The 24,912-nt window shown below is 40.2% G+C and overlaps 1 protein-coding gene across 5 annotated transcripts in view; it reads left to right on the top strand.

Annotated features, from left to right (window-relative positions):
• WDFY3 (WD repeat and FYVE domain containing 3) overlaps window positions 1-24,912 on the top strand; it is a 365,507-nt gene that overhangs the window by 217,563 nt on the left and 123,032 nt on the right. For all 5 annotated transcript variants that reach the window (XM_040326535.1, XM_040326529.1, XM_040326514.1 and 2 more), the window contains 9 exons: window positions 494-675; window positions 3,200-3,431; window positions 7,851-8,011; window positions 11,135-11,246; window positions 13,735-13,925; window positions 20,257-20,409; window positions 21,998-22,071; window positions 22,761-22,922; window positions 23,046-23,140. In XM_040326535.1, coding sequence (XP_040182469.1) covers window positions 494-675; window positions 3,200-3,431; window positions 7,851-8,011; window positions 11,135-11,246; window positions 13,735-13,925; window positions 20,257-20,409; window positions 21,998-22,071; window positions 22,761-22,922; window positions 23,046-23,140 — 1,362 coding nt within the window. The remainder of the gene's footprint in view (window positions 1-493; window positions 676-3,199; window positions 3,432-7,850; window positions 8,012-11,134; window positions 11,247-13,734; window positions 13,926-20,256; window positions 20,410-21,997; window positions 22,072-22,760; window positions 22,923-23,045; window positions 23,141-24,912) is intronic.

Raw genomic sequence — 24,912 nt, 5'->3', positions numbered from 1 at the left:
GAGCAAAGCTGGGTAATTTGGTGGAGACCTCACCCCTGGAGTACGCAGCATGTGATCCAGTTGCAATGCATTGAGCTGAGATGAACCCTTACAGCCCGAACAAGCAGAGTGTTCTGCAAGTGTAATCCTGTGAAGCCTCCTTTCCTTAGACCAGTTTTTCTCTTCATGTAATATTTTCTGCAGATTGTTGGTGGTGGACGAACCATGAATATTTTTTTCCTGAAGGCTATATTGTGGCTCTTCTATGCATTTCCCTGCTAAATGCTTGAGTTAGCTAAAGGGAACCTTTACATTTGTGTATTGTGTAGATGTATTTGTTGAATTCTTGTAGATATTGGGACCAGTGGTATGTCCACCACTTTATTCCCTACACCGAAAAAGAATACCGTGACACTTTGACTTATTATTTCATGTAAGAATAGATATTGAATAGGTTTGTGGTCAAACCCAAATTCATACTTGCATTGATATGTTTGACATTCTTCTACTCCAGTGGATGACTTCAGTGAAGAATCTTCTTTCTATGAGATTCTGCCATGCTGTGCCAGATTCCGTTGTGGTGAGCTGATAATGGAAGGCCAGTGGCATCATCTAGTTCTGGTGATGAGTAAAGGCATGCTGAAAAATAGCACTGCAGCTTTATATCTAGATGGGCAACTAGTCAATACAGTAAAGGTAGGTGATGATTCGCTTTTATCTAAAAGTTCTTAAATGTCAGACCACAAGGTCTATGATACAATGGCCTTAGTTATTGATTACACCCCTATTTGTCAAGAAACAATGAGTCATATGTTACCCTATTTTAATGATCCATGAAATACTTGTGAAAAATGTAAGCTTCAGAGTTTTCAGTGTAATTTAGGTTGGGAAAATGTTGATGGAAATGTTTAACTTTGGTTTTAAGTATTTCTAATAAATGGTGTTGATTTTAATGTGGAGGGAAATAATACTGTATTGGTACAGTTAAATGTTTGGTAATGAATACAATGATATTATTGGTCTTTGTCCGAAGTTACTATACCTGTATGCATGATGATCAAAACAAAATAATCCATCTTTTTTTTTTTTCTTCCTCACCCTTTAACTAGGTATACACATTTTAAAATTCAGCTGGTTCAGCAAGAACCAGCCGAATTTTGATCATTGTGTAACCGTCTCCGCTTAACAGAAGGCGAAAGTTAGACTGGCCTTATTTGAACGGTCCTGCTGAAAAAAAATGTGATCAGTCACTGCAGCCAATGGCTGCAGCACTGATCAGTGTATTTTGATTCAGTGTTGATTCTGTTCAGGGTATTCTGACAGCAGATGAGTCCCACTGAAAGAATAAAATGGTACAATGGGGGAGATCCCTGCATCCACATCGCTTGTGTGGATGCAGGGATCTGTAAAGGGTTTTCCATTCAACCCACTAGTTATGTATACACAGCTTAATCCTCTTGCTCTATGATTAAAGTGGTTCTAAAGGCAGATGTGTTTTTTTTTTTTTTTTATCTTAATTCATTCTATGCATTAAGTTAAAAAAAATCTGTGTGCAGCAGCCCCCTAATGCTTACCTGAGCCCCCTCTCAATCCAGTGAGGTTGCACTAGAGCCTTGGCTGGCTGTCCCACCTGATTGGCTGAGACACAATAGCTCGTGCCATTGGCTCCCGCTGCTGTTAATCAAGGTCAGTGAGCCAATGAGGAGAGAGAGGGGGCAGGGCCGAGCCACGGCTCCATGTCTGAATGGACACACAGAGCCTCGGCTCATGTACCCCCATAGCAAGCTGATAGTGCCTGGTTCACACTAGCTGCGTACACAGCTCACAGCAGGGGTTCCAAGGCGTGCCTGTTCTCCGTTTTCAGGTGCGAATCAAGTCCGGGTTTTTGCCTGAATTCGCACCTGAAACAGAGCCGAAAAAGCACAGGCCCCTTGTCCAGTGCGCAGCCGCCCCATAGGTGTGTGAACCAGCTCCATTAAGAGATGGTCACACTCTGCTGTCATGCAAATTGGATGCAGAGAAACCTGCATCCAATTCACATCAGTGTGAACCCAGCCTTAATCTTTTGTGTGCAACATATTTATATGCTTGTGCTCCATACCCGATTTGAAGCACAGAAGGATCTCAACAAAATTACATGAAGAGTTAAGCGACAAGCTAATTTTATGTAATAAAAACATATGTTTATGTTCAAAAAAATAAGACTACTCTATCATTACTCCCTATAGATTAAATGGAATAAAGTTGGGCGAAACAGAGATAGAGGATTTTAGGATACTGGTTAACCATAAGCTTGGCAGCACCACTCACCAGTCGCATTCCTTTTTACAATTTTGTTTAGGAAGGGATTCTTCACAGCAGGAGAAGCTAAGCTGTAAAATGCTTTTGCCTCATCCGGTAGTAATTTGAAAATAATAATGGAATTTAAAATAGAAAAGATCTGTATTATACACCTTGCTGAACTGCATTAGCTCAGCTTAAAAATGAGGAAGAATTTACCTACCCTGCATGTTAGATGCAACGTCTTATCTAAATTGTTCTAATAATTTTGATTTGAAAATTAGAAATGGCTCTCACAAAGAGGACTGGATAATGAATGGTCATGCAATTTCCACAGGTTGGCTTGATTTTTTTCCCCTTCCTTTGGACAAAATCTGCGGTTGCAAGAATTTGAACTTTATGGACTTGAGCCTTTTTTTTCATCCTTCCTAAAAATATAACTATAAATAAAACACAACTGGCTCCATTTATCAAAGGGCCCAGAAAAAGCATTGTCTCCTCATATGTTGCTGTATAACAACTATGGGATTCATTGTTCACACTAAGAAAAAAATAAATCTTCTTATAGGTTGCTGTGGGGAGAGGAAATCTCAGCCAGTTCTTCCCTAGACACATTGATAAATGAGATAAGAGGCCAATTTATTATGTTTTTATATTTAAAATTGTTTTGTATCAGTGATGGTTATTTGTTAAATGAAACTATAAATACGTTTGAATACCAAGTTGCTACAATAATAGGATATTCAGTTTTGTCTATAGTTGTTCCAAAAAAGTCATTAAAAAATTAAGCCTGTCTCGCTGTTAAAAAATAAATAAAATTAAGCCTGTCCTAAATGTTTTGCTTCTACTTTTTTTTTCCTGATGAATATTGAATTGTGTATGGCTTTTAATGTAATCTAATCAGACCATTTAAATGTGTTTTTTATTTGTATCAATGCAGTTACACTATGTACATAGCACCCCAGGGGGATCTGGCTCAGTCAACCCACCAGTGGTTAGCACAGTCTATACTTATGTTGGCACTCCACCAGCTCAACGGCAGCTTTCTTCACTGGTGTGGCGCCTTGGACCAACTCACTTTTTGGAGGAAGTCTTGACAGCTGCAAGTGTTGGACTTATATATGAACTAGGACCAAATTATGTTGGAAGCTTTCAGGCAGTTTGCGCTCCATGTAAGTGTTTGAATGAAAATATTGTTGAATTCTGATTAAAAATGCATTGCCCTTATGTATTTATATTTTGTGAAGTACATGTTTGTATAGTGATGTACAGTCAGGTCCATAAATATTGGGACATCGACACAATTCTAATCTTTTTGTCTCTATACACCACCACAATGGATTTGAAATGAATTGAACAAGATGTGCTTTAACTTCAGACTTTCGGCTTTAATTTGAGGGTATTTACATCCAAAATCCAGGTGAACGGTGTAGGAATTACAACAGTTTGTATATATGCCTCCCACTTTTTAAGGGACCAAAAGTAGTGGGACAATTGGCTGCTCAGCTGTTCCATGTCCAGGTGTGTGTTATTCCCTCATTATCCAATTTACAAGGAGCAGATAAAGGGTCCAGAGTTAATTTCAAGTGTGCTTTTTGCATTTGGAATCTGTTCCTGTCAATTCTCAATATGAGATCCAAAGAGCTGTCACTATCAGTGAAGCAAGCCATCATTAGGCTGAAAAAACAAAACAAATCCATTAGAGATATAGAAAAAACATTAGGTGTGGCCAAATCAACTGTTTGGAACATCCTTAAAAAGAAAGAACGCACCAATGAGCTCAGCAACACCAAAAGACCCGGAAGACCACGGAAAACAACTGTGGTGGATGACCGAAGAATTATTTCCCTGGTGAAGAAAACACCCTTCACAACAGTTGGCCAGATCAAGAACACTCTCCAGGAGGTAGGTGGTTGTGTGTCAAAGTCAACAATCAAGAGAAGACTTCACCAGAGTGAATACAGAGGGTTCACCACAAGATGTAAACCATTGGTAAGCCTCAAAAACAGGAAGGCTAGATTAGAGTTTGCCAAACAACATCTAAACAAGCCTTCACAGTTCTTGAACAACATCCTATGGTCAGATGAGACCAAGATCAACTTGTACCAGAGTGATGGGAAGAGAAGAGTATGGAGAAGGAAAGGAACTGTTTATGATCCAAAGCATACCACCTCATCAGTGAAGCATGGTGGTGGTAGTGTCATGGCGTGGGGCATGTATAGCTGCCAATGGAACTGGTTCTCTTGTATTTATTGATGATGTGCTTCAGAACTTATTGGATGGTGCTTCACAGTGCAGATGGACAATGACCCCAAGCATACTGCAAAAGCAACCAAAGAGTTTAAGGGAAAGAAGTGGAATGTTATGCAATGGCCAAGTCAATCACCTGACCTGAATCCGATTTGAGCATGCATTTAACTTGCTGAAGACAAAACTGAAGGGAAAATGCCCCAAAAACAAGCAGTAACTGAAGACAGTTGAAGTAGAGGCCTGGCAGAGCATCACCAGGGATGAAACCCAGCATCTGGTGATGTATATGCATTCCAGACTTCAGGGTGTAATTGACTGCAAAGGATTTGCATCCATGTATTAAAAAGTGAAAGTTTGATTTATGATTGTTAATCTGTCCCATTACTTTTGGTCCCTTAAAAAGTGGGAGGCACATATACAAACTGTTGTAATTCTTACACCGTTCACCTGATTTGGATGTAAATACCCTCATTAGAGCTGAAAGTCTGCAGTTAAAGCACATCTTGTTTGTTTCATTTCAAATCTATGGTGGTGGTGTATAGAGCCAAAAAGATTAGAATTGTGTCGATGTCCCAAAAGTTTTGAGAATGAGACAAATATTAGTTTTCACAAAGTTTGCTGCTAAACTGCTTTTAGATCTTTGTTTCAGTTGTTTCTGTGATGTAGTGAAATATAATTACACGCACTTCATACGTTTCAAAGGCTTTTATCGACAATTACATGACATTTATGCAAAGAGTCCGTATTTGCAGTGTTGGCCCTTTTTTTTCAGGACCTCTGCAATTCAATTGGGCATGCTCTCAATCAACTTCTGGGCCTATTCCTGACTGATAGCAACGCATTCTTTCATAATCACTTCTTGGAGTTTGTCAGAATTAGTCGGTTTTTGTTTGTCCACCTGCCTCTTGAGGATTGACCACAAGTTCTCAATGGGATTAAGATCTGGGGAGTTTCCAGGCCATTGACCCAAAATGTCAACATTTTGGTCCCCAAGCCATTTAGTTATCACGTTTGCCTTATGGCACGGTGCTCCATCGTGCTGGAAAATGCATTGTTCTTCACCAAACTGTTGTTGGATTGTTGGAAGAAGTTGCTGTTGGAGGTTTTTTTTGGTACCATTCTTTATTCATGGCTGTGTTTTTGGGCAAAATTGTGAGTGAGCCCACTCCCTTGGATGAGAAGCAACCCCACACATGAATGGTCTCGGGATGCTTTACTGTTGGCATGACACAGGACTGATGGTAGCACTCACCTTTTCTTCTCTGGACAAGCCTTTTTCCTGATGCCCCAAACAATCGGAAAGAGGCTTCATAGGACTTTGCCCCAGTCCTCAGCAGTCCATTCACCATATTTTCTGCAGAAGATCAATCTGTCCCTGATGTTTTTTTGGGAGAGAAGTGGCTTCTTTGCTGCCCTTCTTGACACCAGGCCATCTTCCCAAAGTCTCACTATGCATGCAGATGCGCTCACACCTGCCTGCTGCCATTCTTGAGCAAGCTCTGCACCCCCCCCCCCCCCCCCGATCCTGCAGCTGAATCCTCTTTAGGAGACGGTCCTGGCGTTTGCTGGACTTTCTTGGGCACCCTGAAGCCTTCTTCACAAATGCAGTGGAAATTTTTTTTATGGGATTAAGTTAATTTTCATGGCAAAGAGGAACTTTGCAATTAATTACAATTCGTCTGATCACTCTTCATAACATTCTGGAGTATATGCAATTTCCCATCTCAAAAACTGAGGCAGCAGACTTTGTGAAAATTAGTATTTGTGTCATTCCCAAAACTTTTGGCCATGGCTGTAGTATTTTGCTTTTGTACTTTGTAGATGGAACAATTCTGCCATCTTGATTCATATCTATATTTGTGACAGAAATCTGTCTACGTTAGTTTGTGCATGGGAGGTAGTTGTGGGTATGAATTTGGGTATCTTTAGGTGAGTTACCGGGAATATAGGGAGATAACAATATTGTGAAATTGTGCAAAAATGTAGTTGGGTTGGTTCACTAGAAGAGTAGTTCTCTATCACTTACCATAGTAAAAAAGGCGAGGATGCGCTCACTTTTAAAATGCAATCATGTGCAAAGAAACTGTTAACTATTAACACAAACCTTAAAATCCTGAGATTCTTAAGATTTTAGAACTTAAGGTTGCAAATACTGTGATGATGTGTTATCATGAAGTATTACCTATAACCTATTTTTTTATTTTATAAATTCCACATTTCAGTGTTATGACCCCAGTAGTATTTATGCAATGCAGAGTTGGCCATACTTAAAGGGGTTGTAAAGGCAAAAAAAAAATCCCCTAAATAGCTTCCTTTACCTTAGTGCAGTCCTCCTTCACTTACCTCATTCTTCGATTTTGCTTTTGAATGTCCTTATTTCTTCTGAGAAATCCTCACTTCCTGTTCTTCTGTCTGTAACTCCACACAGTAATGCAAGGCTTTCTCCCTGGTGTGGAGTGTCGTGCTCGCGCTCCACACCAGGGAGAAAGCCTTGCATTACTGTGCTCCCTTGGACTACAGGAGCGTCAGGAAGCTCTCTACGTTGCAGATAGAGAAAAGAGCTATGTGTTAGTGGGCGTCCTGACTCTCCTGCTCGCTCCCTCCCCCCTGGAGGGAGGGGGCGAGCACTACACACCAGGGAGAAAGCCTTGCATTACTGTGTGTAGTTAGACAGAAGAACAGGAAGTGAGGATTTCTCAGAAGAAATAAGGACATTTAAAAGCAAAACCGAAGGATGAGGTAAGTGAAGGAGGACTGCACTAAGATAAAGGAAGCTGTTTAGGAAAAAAATTGTACCTTTACAACCCCTTTTAAGCTTTACTCAACCCACTGGTTGTTTATACACAGCTTAATCCTCTTGCTCTATGATTAAAGTGGTACTAAAGGCAGAAGGTTTTTTTTTTTTGTTTGTTAATCCATTCTACGTATTAAGATAAAAAACTTTCTGTGTGCAGCAGCCCCCTAATGCTTACCTGAGCCCCCTCTAGGCCTGGTATAGAAGTGGTTAAGAAATGTATAGCAGTAATATTTGTGTGTAACCACTGGTCTCTCAGAAAAGGGCCTGGGAGAAAATCGGGGTTACCAAGAAAGATGTTTTATTCATACAGTTGCAAACTTACAATAAATAAAACCATTCTTCTGGATATAATAAGAATATGAAGAAATAACAGTGCAATTACTATTTGATTAATTCCTCTAAAATAAAGGAAAGAAATGTCAATTTTCTTATGCAAGAATAGCCATATAATACTGAGATTAGAAGTCAATAATTATAAAACTGGATTATTCTAACCCTTGACAAAAAAAGACAGATGATGAGTGAAGGTGGCTTTATTTTACAGGTAAAGATTCCAAGTCTGAATCGGGTACCCCATCTCTGGTGTCACTGGTACCTGAAGAAAAAGTTTCCTTTGGGCTCTATGCACTTTCTGTGTCATCTTTAACAGTAGCAAGAATAAGAAAAGTGTATAACAAATTGGATAGCAAAGCAATTGCAAAACAGGTAAGTTGTGTGTATGTATATACCAATTGGGATTGGAATTAGGATATACAGGCCCAGATTCTCAAAGGAGATACGACGGCGTATCTCCAGATACGCCATCGTATTTGAGTCTGAGCCGTCGTATCTATGCGCCTGATTCATAGAATCAGTTACGCATAGATTTGTATTAGATCCGACCGGCGTAAGTCTCTTACGCCGTCGGATCTTAACTGCATATTTACGCTGGCCGCTAGGGGCGTGTACGCTGATTTACGCCTAGAAATATGTAAATCAGCTAGATACGCAAATTCACGAAAGTACGCCCGGCCGACGCAGTACAGATACGCCGTTTACGTTAGGCTTTTCCTGGCGTAAAGTTACCCCTGCTATATGAGGCGTACATGCGGCGTACCAATGTTAAGTATGGACGTCGTTCCGGCGTCGAATTTTGAATATTTTACGTTGTTTGCGTAAGTCGTCCGTGAATGGGGCTGGACGTAATTTACGTTCCCGTCGAAACCAATACATCCTTGCGGCGTACTTTGGAGCAATGCACACTGGGATATGTCCACAGACGGCGCATGCGCCGTTCGTTAAAAACGTCAATCACGTCAGGTCACATAACATTTACATAAAACGCGCCCCCCGTTCTACATTTGAATTAGGTGGGCTTACGCCGGCCTATTTACGCTACGCCGCCGCAACTTGCGGAGCAAGTGCTTTGAGAATACTGCACTTGCCCGTCTAAGGCCCCATACACACGATAGAATCTATCCGCAGATAAATCCCATCGAATGGGTTTCAGCGGATAGATTCTATGGTGTGTACACTCCGGCGGATATTTATCCGCGGATATTTCCGAATTCCAGCAGATAAATATTTGTCGACATGCACAGAATATCTATCTGCTGGAATCGGATCCCACGGATGGATCCGCTCGTCTGTACAGACTCACCGGATCCATCCGTCCAAAGGGATTCCCCGCACGCGTCGTAATGATTTGACGCATGCGTGGAATTCCTTATATGACAGCGTCGCGCCCGTCGCCGCGTCATAATCGCGGCGACGGCGCGACACGTCATCGCCAGAGGATTTCGGCGCGGATTTCAATGCGATGGTGTGTACACGCCATCGCATAGAAATCTGCTGAAATCCTCGAGAGGATTTATCCGCGGATACGGTCCGCTGGACCGTATCCGCGGATAAATCCTCTCGTGTGTATGGGGCCTTAGTTGCGGAGGCGTATCGTAAATAGGATACGCTACGCCGGAACAAAGATACGCTCTTCTACGAGAATCTGGCCCTTAATGTTTTACTTTAAATTTTTGGAAAATTGTTTCTAAACCTGCCTTTTTAAACCTATTTTTGAGCAGATTTTTTGGGGGGAATTTTCCAACAGAATTTATACAGTGTATACATATTATTTTTTTTTTTTTTTTAAGGATTAGGTTTAACATTAGGCCTGACCTTTGAACAATGTTTTATATAGAAAATTAAAGTTGTTTTTGTAGTAGTAGTATTAATATTTAACGTTTCTTTTTTGAGTAAGGACTGAGATGATCTGCATAGCACACAAGTTTGGCTTATAATATAACTAGTATAACTGGTACAACTAACTGACTTTTGGATAACCTGCAACTAAACTCTCAAAAATAAACTTTTCTATAATAGACACCTTAGATAATGTGCTAACTTTCTAGAAAAAAAACAGGCAAGGTAAAACGGGTGACGTGATTGGTTACCACATCAACACAGAGCTTGGCAGCAGTGCAGATGAGAAAGAAAGCCCTGACCCTCGGCTTGCTGATGCGCCTCTAAGGCCGGGTACTAACGAGCAAACATGTACGGTGAAACCGGTCCGTCGGACCATTTTCACCGTACATGCCTGCCAGAGGGCTTCTGTACGATGGTTGTACTAACCATCGTACAGAAGTCCGCGTGTAAACATTACGCGGGGCGTGTCCGGGCCTGCCATTTAAAGGCTTCCACGCATGCGACGAAGTCATTCGACGCATGCGAGGGACGGCGGACATGTACGGTAGGTCTGTACTGACGACCGTACATGTCCGAGCGGGCAGGATTCCAGCGGACGGTTTTAAAACACGTCCAGGAATATTTGTCTGCTGGGAAAAGGCCCGGCGGGCAAATGTTTGCTGGAATTCGGCCCGCTCGCGCCTACACACGACCGAACATGTATGCTGAAACTGGTCCGCGGACCAGTTTCAGCATACATGTTTGGTCGTGTGTACGGGGCCTAAGTGTAGCAATATGGTTACATTTAATGAAGGTACAACATTTAGCAACTCGCATTGTTGATGATTATAGAGGCACATCTAAGTATGCAGGCAACCGGGGTAAAGCTGTCCACATAGACCATCACCTGCACCACCTTCTCTCACCGCTGTTAGTCTGCAGTCGTGACTGGAAGACTACCCTGCAGTAGAGCTATCTGAAAGCGAGGCTTGAACCACTCGTGGAGTACAGTCTGGAAGGGATGACATCGATGGTGGTGAGGAGGACGATCTATGTGGACAGCTTTACCCTGAATGCCTGCATACTTGCATATGTCGGTTTTAATCATCAACCATGTGAGTTGCTAAATGTTGTACCTTCATTAAATGTAACCATATTGCTACACTTAGAGGCGCCTTTCTTCTCTTTTATACTGAGTTGTGACATCAAGACATTGCTTGTATAAATCAAGTCAAAATTTTGTAAAAAAATTTAGCTGGTCTTGCAAAATGCTCTCAAACCAAGTTACTCTCAAACCAAGGTTTTACTGTATAAAGGAATATGCTAGTAGGTGGGGGACTCTTTAATTTGATATTTTCTAAGAATTGAATCTTTTGACTTTGAGAAAGCCTCATCATAGATAAAATCCAGGGTTTACCATTGCTTATGTCTCCTTCTCTGAAAGCACTAGTTACCTAGCTAGCTTCAATATATTTAGAGATTCGGAACCTACCTGCAGATAAGGCATGTCAGAGTGAATTCACTGAAATAGCTTGATGGCTAGGGTGTTGGTACTTTCAGAATGAGAGTTCATTAATGATAGCTATTGATCACCTTTAATACAATTCTATTCTATTTAATAATTACATTTGGCTTAAACCAATAAGCTTATTTTTTATTTGTTATATGTAGCTGGCCATATCCTCTCATGAAAATGCTACCCCAGTGAAACTGCTACACAATTCAGCTGGACACTTGAATGGACCAGCTCGGACCATAGGAGCAGCACTCATTGGCTACCTAGGTAATGTTAATTTCTTTCTCATGGTGGGGTTCTTGCTAGTTCTGGGTAGTGTATAAAAATGTGGAGGGAAAGAATAATGAAGACATTTACTGTACTACCATGTACCCTGTTTCCCCAAAAATAAGACCTACCCTGAAAATAAGACCTAGCGTTATTTTCCAGGAGGGATGCAATATAAGCCCTACCCCGTAAATAAGCCCTAGTTAAAAATGCTTGTAAAATCCTATAATCCACTCTATTACAGTAGTATATGATGTACAATGTGTGTGTTTCTGTAATATAATTGTGGGGAAGAGAGGTCCGGCGGGTCACAGAAGCGCAGAATGGCGCTATAACAAAGGTATTTGGCACAATTATATCACAGGAACACTCACATTGTACATGATATAATACAGTAATAGAGTGGATTATAGGATTTTACAAGCATGGTAACTCTGGAGATTCCTGGCAGGCAGGGAGGGAGAGGGGGAGAGAAGACAGCACATTGCATGGTAAGACCTACCCCGAAAATAAGCCCTACTGTGTCTTTTGTTGCCCAAATTAATATAAGACACGGGCTTATTTTCGGGGAAACACGGGTAGTACTTTCTGGTTTGGGCTTGAATACTTACTATGGTCATATTTCCAAAATGGCCTTTACTGGTCTAGAGAAAAGCTTTCCTCCAAATTTGTGCGGCCAGATGCGTGCATTAAATTGCCTTGCATTTTTTACAATGACTGTGGATTTTCTGGTCTGGTTTTAAGTATACAGTTCATTCTGTAGTCAGAAGCTACGTGACAGGTTTTCAGAAAACAAATCGCATACCTCACATAATATACAAATCATTCACATTATTACAGTGGTCATCAACCCTGTCCTCAGGGCCCACTAACAGGCCAGGTTTGCAAGATAACTGAAATACATCACAGCTGATATCATTTGCTGCTCGGTGATTGCAGCATTCTAGTCTGCATCTCCCCAAGGTAATACATACAACCTGGCCTGTTAGTGGGCCCTGAGGACAGGGTTGATGACCACTGATTTATTTACAGTGATCTCCAAACTGTGGCCCTTTGCTTGCCTTTACCTGGATCTTGGGGCGCTATTCGCACTGATATGAAACGCTATCCTGCCATCTGACACCAACAATGGGGCACCATTTTTTCCACTGACACCAGTAATGGGGCACTACTAGTCCCTATGATATCCACCACTGTTCCTCCCCCTAGTACCAAATGTAGCAATGTTTACTCCTAGTGATTCCACAAATTGTTTTGCTCCCGCTGGTCACAGTCCGTCCCTCCTAAAGTCTGAAGGACAATAAACTGGCCCTTTTGTTTAGAAAGTTTGGAGACCCCTGCTTTATTAAAGGGGTTGTAAAGGTACAATTTGTTTTCCTAAATAGCTTCCTTTACCTTAGTGCATTCCTCCTTCACTTGCCTCATCCTTCGATTTTGCTTTTAAATGTCCTTATTTCTTCTGAGAAATCCTCACTTCCTATTCTTCTGTCGGTAACTACACACCGTAATGCAAGGCTTTCTCCCTGGTGTGGAGTGTCGTGCTCGCCCCCTCCCTTGGACTACAGGAGAGTCAGGACGCCCACGAACACACAGCTCCTTTCTCTAGCTACAATGTAGAGAGCGTCCTGACTCTCCTGTAGTCCAAGGGAGGGGGCGAGCACGACACTCCACACCAGGGAGAAAGCCTCGCATTACTGTGTGGAGTTACCGACAGGAGAACAGGAAGTGAGGATTTCTCAGAAGAAATGAGGACATTTAAAAGCAAAATGGAAGGATGAGATAAGTGAAGGAGGACTGCACTAAGGTAAAGGAAGCTATTTAGGAAAAAAAAATTACCTTTACAACCCCTTTAAATGAAATAGGCATGCTGCTTGATCAAAATGTGTTTGCATTATGAATCAGTAAACAAGGTGTTTAAGGAATTTCTTCAGACCTCTTGATATGGAAAACAGTTCACAGCAGTTTTCCATTTTACAGTATGCGTTATTCATTTTTTGGGACAGTTATGGAAGTGATTAACCCATTAAGTGGATTAGTACTCTTAGATAAGAATCTTTGGATAAAAACATGTGTTTAAACTGCTACTTGTATGTTCTAAAAGTGTGTGTGTGTGTGTATATGTATGTGTGTGTGTGTGTGTGTATATATATATATATATATATATATATATATATATATATATATATATATATATATATATATATATATATATATATATATATATATATATATATATATACACACACACACACACACACACACACACACACACACACACACACACACACACACACACACACACACACACACACACACACACACACACACACACACACACACACACACACACACACACACACACACACACACATATATATATATATATATATATATATATATATATATATATATATATATATATAATGTGTGTGTGTGTGTGTGTGTGTGTATGTATTATATAATATGAATTTTATTTTATGTATTTTAGGAGTGAGAACGTTTGTCCCAAAACCTGTAGCTACAACCTTGCAATACATTGGAGGAGCAGCTGCCATTCTTGGACTAGTAGCAATGGCATCTGATGTTGAAGGCCTCTATGCAGCAGTCAAGGCTCTTGTGTGCGTAGTAAAAAGCAACCCACTTGCCAGCAAAGAGATGGAAAGGATTAAAGGTTACCAGGTGTGACAAAATATATATATATTTTTTTTAAAACTGAAATAAAGCACCTCAACATGTTTATGCAAACAAAACTAATATTCATAGATCTCAAATAGGACCCCACTATGCTGCTTCAATGATATTTAACCCTACATTGAAAATAATCCATTGGGAATTTGTTTTAATCTGCCTGGTTACTGTGGATGTCTTCATAACTGAAACCTATTTCTTACTAATCATCTGTAGTCTTTCGCTGGAGTTTTTGTAAATAAATAGCATTCCAGTGCTACATTGGTTCTTTGATGGCTTCCCCCTTATTTTATTGCAGCTTACCAATTTGGCTATGGTTTAGTTTTCTTTTTTAAACTTTTTCTTCTTTTATCTAGTGAACTGGCAACCAAGTCTTTTTTTGTTTTTCCAGCAGAATGTATCAGTTTACATGTATGAGACAACCCACTTGGCAGGGGTGATTAAAATGATCATCTTTTATTTATTTGTGCAAAACCTTTATCTAAAAGGGAAAATAAACCTTTTGCTATAACTGCTCATAAAGTGTAAGCTGGAGTTTGGCTTCAATTTGGCAAATACATTTAACACATGGTGGAGAAGGATCTGGGGGTTCTGGTAGATCATAAGCTCAATAATAACATGCAATGCCAAGCTGCGATTTCCTAAGCAAGCAAAGTCCTTTCTTGTGTTAAGAGAGGTATGCACTACAGAGAGAGCAATATCATTTTGCCCCTGTTCAAACCATTAGTAAGACCTCATCTGAAATATGCAGTTCAATTTTGGGCTCCAGTTCTCAAAAAGGATATCAGGGAACTGGAGAAAGTGCAGAGAAGAGCAACCAAACTGATAAGAGGCATGGAGGAGCTCAGCTATGAGGAAAGATTAGAGGAACTGAATTTATTTTCTCTTGAGAAGAAAAGATTATGGGGTGGGGGGGATATGATCAACATGTACAAATCCATAAGGTTTCCATATAGTGAACTTGGTGTTGGGTTATTCACTTTATGGTCAACACAGTGGACAAGGGGGTACTGTTTACGAAGAAAGGCCTGGATTCTTTCCTAAGTGCACACAATATAACTGGGTACTAACATTTTATAGGTAAAGTTGATCCAGGGAAAATCTGATTGCTTCTTGGTTAGGAAGGAAGAATTGTCCCTGCTGTAACATATTGGATCATGCTTTGCTGGGATTTTTTTCCTTCCTCTGGATCAACTGTGGGTATAGGATTGGGTATATGGCATTGTTCGATATTATTTTTTATATATTTTTATTGAACTAGATGGACTTGTGTATTTTATAGTTGGGGGGGGGGGGATAAAACCATTTCTCCTTTTTCTTCTTTGGTGGTCGGTATCATCTGAAAAGTAAATCCTTCATGTAGTGATCACATCCTAGTATTAGCTTTTACTGAAGTAGTCACATAATACAATAGGCAGGGCCTGTACTAAAGGGCTTCATTTTTCGGGGTTGTCTAGGGATGCATGGTATCTAAATGTGGCTCTGCAATAATGTTCACTAATCTTGTCCATGTAAAGGGTGCTCCTTACAGTCACATTAGGCTCTGTAAACTAAAGCTTACATTTAGCAAACTGAATTAAATTCACTTTACTTATTTTAAAGTGAACCTGTGCTTTTGTCTATGCAGGGCAAAGCAATAGGTTCACTTTGATAGTGACCCCACCAGGAGCCTATATTTACCTTTTTGCTTCATTGGCCCACTGCTCTGTTTGGCATATGGAGCAAGAAAAAGAAGCGGCCATGTGTGGGCTCCAAATCACGACTTGGAGCTTACACAGGGTTGAACTCTCCTACCTGACAGCGTTGAAAGTCTAAGTGACCAGTTGGTAAATAACACCTGGGAGCAAAAGAAGTGATATACTTGCTCCTGAAATTTTGGAAGTACTTAGTATTTCTCCTGGAGAAGGGGTACTTAAAGCGGTTGTAAACCCATCGATGTAACACTTAAAAAAACTGTTAACATTCCTGGCATGCCGGGAATGCTAACTGCACATTGGTTGTGCTCTCAACCAAACTGTCAAACCATCCAATGGCTGGTGTCATAACTGATCACATGTGCAGCTTCATGGCAGTTGAAGATTGAACAAAGGCCAAGATGGCAGCTTCCTTGGCTGAAAAAGATAGGAGGGTTTACAACCGCTTTAAAGTAATGTTGTAGTTTTTTCCCCTATTCATACGTACCTCGGTGGATGGAGCATCAGACTGATGCTGCATATGTCCCCCGGCATCTCTGCACTGAGAACCAAGCTACCAAACACCACCGATGGCTCGGTTCTCACTCTCTCCTGAGCAGAGCTTCTGCTCTACTTGGCGCTCAGTGGAGGGGCGGGGAGCGGCTGTCTCAGCAGCACGCTGAGACAGCCAGCAATCAGGGCAGCTGGCGAATCCAGACTTGGTGTCACGATGACGCGCTGCCCTGACTGATGGCAGTGACGTCAGCGGAGAGCGGACTTGCTCCCTGCTGAAAACGGGTCAAAGGAGAGCAAAATGAATTTCACTCCTGTGACCCAGAGGAGAAGCCCAGCCTAAAAAGCTCAAACTGGACTTCCTCTTTTAAGCATTATTAATCACAGAGATTCTCAAATGTATTAAAAGAATAATTGAAGGTCTAACCGCAGAGTAGTTCTTTGCATTTTGTCTCGTGGTATATGATCCAGCCTATTAACAATATAATTTGTATTCTTTTTCATAAACTATTAATGTTTTTCTATGGTGTTCTGGCTAGTTCTGCTGCAAAAATAGTTCTGTTATGCCGCGTGTACACGATCGGTTCGTCTGATGAAAACCATCCCGTTTTCATCGGACGAACCGATTGTGTGATGCTCAGATGCTCTGAATCAAGTCAACGCATGTTCGGAAGCATTGAACTTAATTTTTCTCAGCACGTTGTAGTGTTTTACGTCACTGCGCTCTGACACAAACGTTTTTTTTAACTGATGGTGTGTAGGCAAGACTGATGAAAGTCAGCTTCATCGGATATCTGATGAAAAAATCCATCGGCCCGTTTTCATCGGATGAACCGATCATGTGTACAGGGCATTACCCATGAACATGAGATATCATCTGACATCTAGCCTGATCAGATGATCATCTGTTTGTAGGTGACCACACACTAGAACAGCTGATCACCCACTACTGGGGGGGAAGATTTAATAGGACAGCTTGAAAACCTTTCCGGATAGCCATTGTTCCACTCTGATCAGATGGATAGGTTTGCCCTCCTCTCAGTTCCATGTTTTTGGATGTCATTTCTCTTATCTTCATTTTTAATGTATTCTTTGGTGAACATTTTACAAGGCAAAAGAGAACAGCAGTAATGTTAATAGTAATATGTGATCTAAGTTCTCATCTACAAGGTCAATAGCACACATCTGTCAGACATTTTTAATTAGACATATAGGAACGACAAAGAAATTTTTTTTTTTTTTTTTTTTGATAGATTAGTACAGATTCATTTGTCTTACAGAAATAATAAAATAACTATGGCTATAGTTTATTACCAGCACCCTACATGGCGTGCAATATGCAAACGCCCCTCCTTTACCAGGAGCTAGATGACTAGATATGATTCAGCTAGATAAATGGCTTAGTAAGGTGAATAAATATTCATTAAGACATGCAAGATTTGCATCTTACATCAGGTAGTTTTATCCTCAAGGCAGCACACATTCATCATACATTTTGACAAGCTTTGTGATTTGCTGTCTGTGCTCATAGGATGGAAATGTTCATTTAACAAACTGCGGCTGAAAGTGTCACTAGGACGATATGAGTGTTTTCAAGGTTATTCCTATTAAGGTTAATTGGGTTCACTCAATATGTCACATAGATATTTGCTTGGTGACGTTGGGTAGCATAAACAAAATTGCACTTTTAATAAAAGCTATATGTTCTCATTATGTACTGAAATAAACTATAACCTCTTGTCAAAAAAGGGAAATTCTAGACTTCATTTTACTATTCGCAAAAAAAAGTTTGATATGTTTATATTGCTGCACTATGAATTATCCTATTAGAAAATTGTCAGTGATAAACGCGCACGTACACCCCCTACTGAGTTTAGTTTAGCTAGTAGATTATTAATTAAAACATTTCATAACGTTAAGCACAAGAGCACCCCTTTATCATTTTCTACAACAATGTAATTATATCTGTTTGCTCATAGGATCTTGGCTGTAGCTTATATTTAATCAAACATCAGGTTCCTATGCAAATTCAAAAGTTATCTGATATTATGTACCGGTATTATCTACTTAAAGCAGAGGTTTACCCTAAAAACATGTATATAACATTATATTCTGCATACTTCCAACATTTACATTATGCTTTTTTTTTTTTTTTTTGCTGTACATACCCTATTATTGCTATTTTACACCCGGCTTCCGGGTGCTCACTCCCGCGGGAGTAGGCGTTCCTATGCAGAGGCACAGTGTCATGTGGGACTTCACCCAGATGATTGACGTCTTGAGAAAAACTTCCCCCCCTGGCTGATAAGGCGCATCACGAGTTTACAAAAGTAGCCGAACTGCGAGTCGGCTCTATACGGCGCCTGCGCAGTCAGCTCTACACGGCTCCTAGTCGATGCGCATGCGCCGTATAGAGCCGACTCGCAGTTCGGCTACTTTCAGAAACTCATGACGCTGCGCCTCTGCATAGGAACGCCTACTGTTTTTAGGGTGAACCTCTGCTTTAATATTCTTATCTCTTCATACTCTAAATTATTTTCCATACACCCATTACAGTGGTGCATGATAAATATCAAAATTCTATTTTTTTTTGTGACTAATCGCTTTTAATTGGATATATAGATATGATATATATATATATATATATATATATATATATATATATATAGCCACATAAATTATTTTATTTACATCGGTGTTTGATATAGTTCTAACTTGCTTGTTAATGTCCATCCTTTTTGGTTTTAGGTTTACTTTTAAACGTAAACTTGCACAAATAATGTTTTTGGCACTTTGGTCATAATTTAGCACATCCAGGCTCATGCATCTCTACCCGACGATTTACTTTTTACCTATTCATTGCAATTCCTCACACACCAGTCTTGACACTAGTCTAGTTATATTCATATGGATCATAAATGTTTTAATTGAAGAGGGTGTAGTTATGGCATTTTTTTTTTTTTTTTCAAAAGACGACATCATTTTACAGGATTTATATAGCACCAACAGTTTGTGCAGCGCTTTACAAAATGAAGGCAGACATTAGTTACAATAAAATTTGATACAAGAAGAATCAGAGGGCCCTGCACATTAGCGCTTACAATCTAAGAGGGAGGGTCAAGTGGTACAGAGGGTAACAAATGTGGGGGATAAGCTGATGGAGAAAGTAAAAACCCAGTGTATTGGTTAGAAGCAGGATAGGCTTCTTTTTAAAGAGTAACATTTTCAAAATTTGTCTAAAGCTGGATAGATTTGGAGATAGTGGGACCGTTTGGGGTAGAGAGTTCCATAGGATGGGAGAAGTCCTGGAGGCGAGCATGGGAGGAGGTAACAAGGGAGCTTGAGAGAAGGAGGTCTTGGGAGAAAAAAAAAACATTTTGGTTGATATTTTGGGGCAGAGTTGTGGATGGCTTTGTAAGTTATTGTTGGTACTTTGAATTTTATTAATTCAGGGGAAGTCAAGGGAGGGATTGGCAGAGAGGGGTAGCAGGCACTGAAAGGTTGGTAAGGTGGATGGGTCTGGCAGTAGCATTCATGATGGACTGAAGGGCGGATGGCCTATGTAGAGGTAATCCAATGAGGCAGTAGTTGAGGTGAGAGATACCCAGCGAGTGATTTAGTAGCTTTGTGGTTTTTGTGGACAGTGATTGGATGTGGGCCCGAAAGGACAGTTCAGAGTCCAGGGTTACCCCTAGCACCCTGGCATGTGGGGACAGACTGATAGTTCTGCCATTGATATTTACAGAGAAGTCGGGGGAAGAGGCATGTGGAGTAAGAAATATTATAAGCTCAGTGTTGGCTAGATTGAGTTTGAGGAAGTGGTGTGACATCCAATCTATGTCTGTTAGTAAGTCAGTGATAGGTGATGAAACTGATGGGGTGAGCTGCACATTTATTCCTGCTGTTTAAAGTAAATGTAATTCAAATTGTATAAATGTACCTAGTATGTGTAATATATTATATAGGATTTATATTGTGCCAACAGTTTGCACAGTGCTTTACAATATAAAGGATACATACAGTATATAGCACATTCATCCCTCCTGCTCAATTTTTTTTTAAAAGTGGTTGTGTGTGTGTGTATGTGCATTTATAAAATCCATACTTGGGTTTCTTTTTCTATTTTGTCATCGTAGCTTCTGGCAATGTTGCTGAAGAAAAAAAGAGGACTTCTCAACAGCCACATTTTACATCTCACCTTTTCCCTGGTGGGAACAGTGGACAGTGGTCATGAGACTTCCATTATCCCCAACTCAACTGCCTTTCAAGATTTATTATGTGACTTTGAGGTAGGTGGCTAGCAAGAGACTGTATAATTTTGATGAAAGCTGGCACCATGGTACAAAGAAAAAACAACATTTGTGGTAAAAAACAGCTTTATAGTGTCAGGTATCAGGCTTGGAGACCAGTAGCTATAGCAGTAGAGAGGGTCACACCAACCAGTAGGCTAAGTACACAAGCAGATCACCCTGGTGAATGATGCAATATCACACAGGGGTGGGTTTTAACCACTAACTGGTCTTCAATAGAGCGCCTGATGGTGGCGATTGGTTTCACTGCATGTTAGTACCAGGTCGCGGTCCTCAGGATTGCTCCACCAGGAGTTGAACAAGCTGGGGTCTGGTGGCAGATGGAACAGGTAGGAGTCGAGCAGAGATGTAGGGGAAGGGGAAGCGTAGTTGGGGGAACAAGCCAAAGCTTGGTAACAATAGGTTGTGAAGATACAGATGGCAGCAGAAGTAAACAAGACACAAAGCAAAGTTGTTCTTTCTGTTGTGGCCAGTACAGAAAGTAGCGAACAATCTGCCCAATTGGGACAGACCTCAATTAACCCTTTCTTAGTCTGGAAACTAAATTCTGATGTGCCAATTATAATAAATTATACACCATGATATTTTACTTAATACCCATTACGGTAGTTTTTTTTACACCAATCAGTAATTACAACTTGTTGACCTTAATAATCTGAGTGCATGGAAATCACTTTGTTAGAGCACTTGTGGTGACATACCATTATAATACAGAATCACTGAGGTGTACAATTTGTCTTTATTTTCTAAGGCCCGGATTCACATACATCGGAGCATATTTATGCCAGGATAGCGTATCGATTTTACGCTACGCCGGCGCAGCGCACAAATGCAAGCACTGGATTCACAAAGCACTTGCTCCCACTCGCTGTTAAAGATATGCTGGGTTTCCTCTGCGTAAGCCAGCGTAGGTGGAAGTGGGCGTGAGCCATGCTAATGAGGCGTGACCCCATGTAAATGATGGACTGAGCGTCATAAAGATACGAATAACGCACGACGCATCCCAGTGCGCATGCTCAGAATCACGTCAAAGCAACTGCCTAATATACGTCGAATCACTGCCTACGACGTGAACGTAACCTACGCCTAGCCCTATTCACGTACTACGTAAACGACATAAAATACAACGGCTGTGTTCCCTGGTCCATACCTTTGCATGAGTTGCGCCTCCTATATGAGGAATAACTTTACGCAGGACGTACGCCTTACGCAAACCGTGTATATTATGCGCCGGGCGCAACTACGTGAATCGGCGTATCTCCCTCATTTGCATATGTGCCTAGAAAATCTATGGGAGCGGCAAATGCGCCTAACGTAAATATGCGCTCACGATACGACGGCGTAGGAAAGTTACGTCGGTCGTAGGAAGCCTGTTTTCAGGCGTATCTCAGTTTATGGGCACGGCGCATAGATACGACGGCGCATAGATAGACTTACACGGCGTATCCCGAGATACGTCGGCGTAAGTGCTTTGTGAATCCGGGCCTAAGTGGATACTGTACTGCATGAAAATCCAACACTGCATTTTAATTTTTTGTGTGTTTTGTGACATGTTTTTATTTCTTAGGTCTGGCTCCATGCACCATACGAGCTTCATCTTTCCCTGTTTGAGCATTTTATTGAGCTTCTCACAGAATCAAGGTAGGAAAGGAAAAATACAAGGTGTTACTATGATATACATTTTTCACTGTACCATATACACCACTGTGTACAAGTTTCTCTTATTTTCTCTGTTCTGGACTCTTAAATGTACCTTTTTAAAAGCATTAAAAGTTTTATATCGGTTTAAGTGCAAAAATATCTGTTGATCATCTCTTTAAACTACAGAATGATTCGTTTTTATGTTCCAGAGATGAAAGAATGGGTGGATCTGAGTAGAGTTTAGCAAAATAATCAGTATTCTATAGTTGCAGGATCTTTAAAGCAATAGAATGGCAAATGCGCAAGTATTGCAGAGATATGATGAGTGTGTGTGTGTGTGTGTATATATATGTGTGTGTGTATGTATGTATATGTGTGTGTGTGTGTGTGTGTATATATATATGTGTGTATATATATATATATATATATATATATATATATATATATATATATATATATATATATATATATATATATATATATAAATTATTATTTTTTTGTCTTGACATATATTTTAAAACAGGAGCATACACAAGCTATCAAATGGCAATACCATGCAACACAGATTTCCTCTAATGCATACAATAGAGCTGTAAACCAGAGCTATACAATGGTGTAAAGCTAGAAAATGATGCTGTACCTGTAGATATTATTTAGGATGTTTATATTTGCCATATATCTTGTTTCAGCGAGGCTTCAAAGAATGCAAAGCTCATGAGAGAGTTCCAGTTGATACCCAAATTATTGTTGACTCTGCGAGACATGTCTCTATCCCAACCCAGTATATCTGCCATCAGTAACGTACTGAGTTACCTTCTCCAAGGCTTCCCCAACAGCAATGACCTGCTCAGGTATTCTATTGATGATACCTAGAAAATAAAAATATCATGATTGACTTTTAGTTTGTGGACACATAACACGTCGTTGATGTGCAACGTTAATGTATTCTCTGTTTTGGCTTTTGTGTTGTCAAGGTTTGGCCAGTTCATTTCCTCAACATTACCTACATTTGCTGTTTGTGAGAAGTTTGTTATTATGGAAATAAATAATGAAGAGAAGCTTGAGCCAGGTAAGTGCTTCGCTAATTTTTCTAAAGTTCATAATATCCTTTATATTGAAAAGCACAACGTAGCCTCTTCTTACACTATTGCATTGTACTCATAGACCAAATATAATACATCCTATAACTGTACTAGACATTAGAACAAGATTTTTTTTTTAAATGTACTAGATCATATTATTATATCCTTTAAAAATATATATATATATATATATTTCTGCACTGCAAGTGAACTGTACTGTATGCTGAAAATAGAAGTGCCTGATTGTTATGATTTCTCCATTATGCATTGTGTTTCAAAGTGTTTTTATATGCTGGTTCAACAACCAGATCCTACTGTCATATAAAAGTCCTTCATTTATCAGCACTTCAAAGGTGTTACACAAAGTAACACAATATTTTTATTTTAATACAGTATTTGGACTTTCCAGACACCCTTTGATTGTCCACATGGCTACCGAGTAATTTCCATGATTTTTTTTTCATTTTACATGTAGGGATAGCATTACTATAATAATAATGAAAAAAAAACTAAAATGCTTTACGTCTAAAAAGGGGTTTTCTAATATATCACATCTTACCACCAAAAAATGGGGAAAACGTATTGACTCGCGTATAAGCCTGGGTGTCCATGTCCATGTGCATGCCTCACTGTGTCCATGTGCATGCCTCACTGTGCCCATGCCTCACTGTGCCCTTGCCTAGACTGACGTTTAACATGGGAGTCTATAGAAGGGTGTATGTTGTGATGTGTCTTTTGTGCTACTGATGAGTAAATAACAGTGACTAGAAGCTATGTGCTAATTAGCTGCAAAATCTGTTAGTGTTCACCTTACACGTACGTAGTAAAAATATATATAAAAGTGATCTTGCGCTATAGAAATACAACCCACATGCAAACTGCAATAAATATAAAGTGCTAAGGAAATAAATCCAAAGGGACTCAAAGTGCAATAATGGTGAAATCTGACACCTCCAATTATGTGCCAGAAGATCAATGAATCAATAAAAGATCAATCAAAAAATGGAAGACAGTGATCAATCTAGTGCAAAGATACAATGTGCAATAGATAAAATATGTGCAAATAGTGCAAGTTAGTTCAATATTGCAATCTTAATAGATGGGTGAATGTTCAGTCCTGAGAAGTCCCATACAATGGGTAAAAATTGGGAATCCAATCCTCAAATGCTTCAAAAACGTTGTAGCAATATTTTTCCCATCCGTAGTATGTCCTCAATTGGAGTATTGAACCATAGTGGGAATCCTACACCGGTCTCCCAGAACTCTTACCTCTAATATATATAATAAGGCACATCAGCTTTCCCAACTCTCCTCTGCTATTTTCTACTGGCGTTCCTGTTAAGTAGCATCCTCTATCTCTATCTCTCACCACAATCTGAGGATGGTAGCTTTCCTAAAAGGAAAAAACGGGGTGGGGGAGCTTCAGCCAGTACCCAGATGAAAAGCAAGGGATAGAAAAGCTTCCAATAGTGTAGTATTCTCGATAATTCTCGGCGGAATTCAAATTGGGCGGGTAGGGGGCGTGTTTCATTTAAATGAAGCGTGTCCCTGCGCCGAACGAACTGCGCATGCGCCATCCGTAAAAACTCCCAGGGTGCATTGCTCCAAATGACGTCGCAAGGACGTCATTGTTTTCAACGTGAACGTAAATGGCGTCCAGCCCAATTCACGGACGACTTACGCAAACAACGTAAAAATTTTAAAATTGGACGCGGGAACGACGGCCATACTTAACATTGAGTACGCCACCATATAGCAA

Source organism: Rana temporaria, chromosome 1 (assembly GCF_905171775.1).
Source record: "Rana temporaria chromosome 1, aRanTem1.1, whole genome shotgun sequence".
Taxonomy (NCBI): domain Eukaryota; kingdom Metazoa; phylum Chordata; class Amphibia; order Anura; family Ranidae; genus Rana; species Rana temporaria.
Note: the sequence above shows the minus strand (reverse complement) of the source record. Positions and strands in the feature narration are given on the sequence as shown.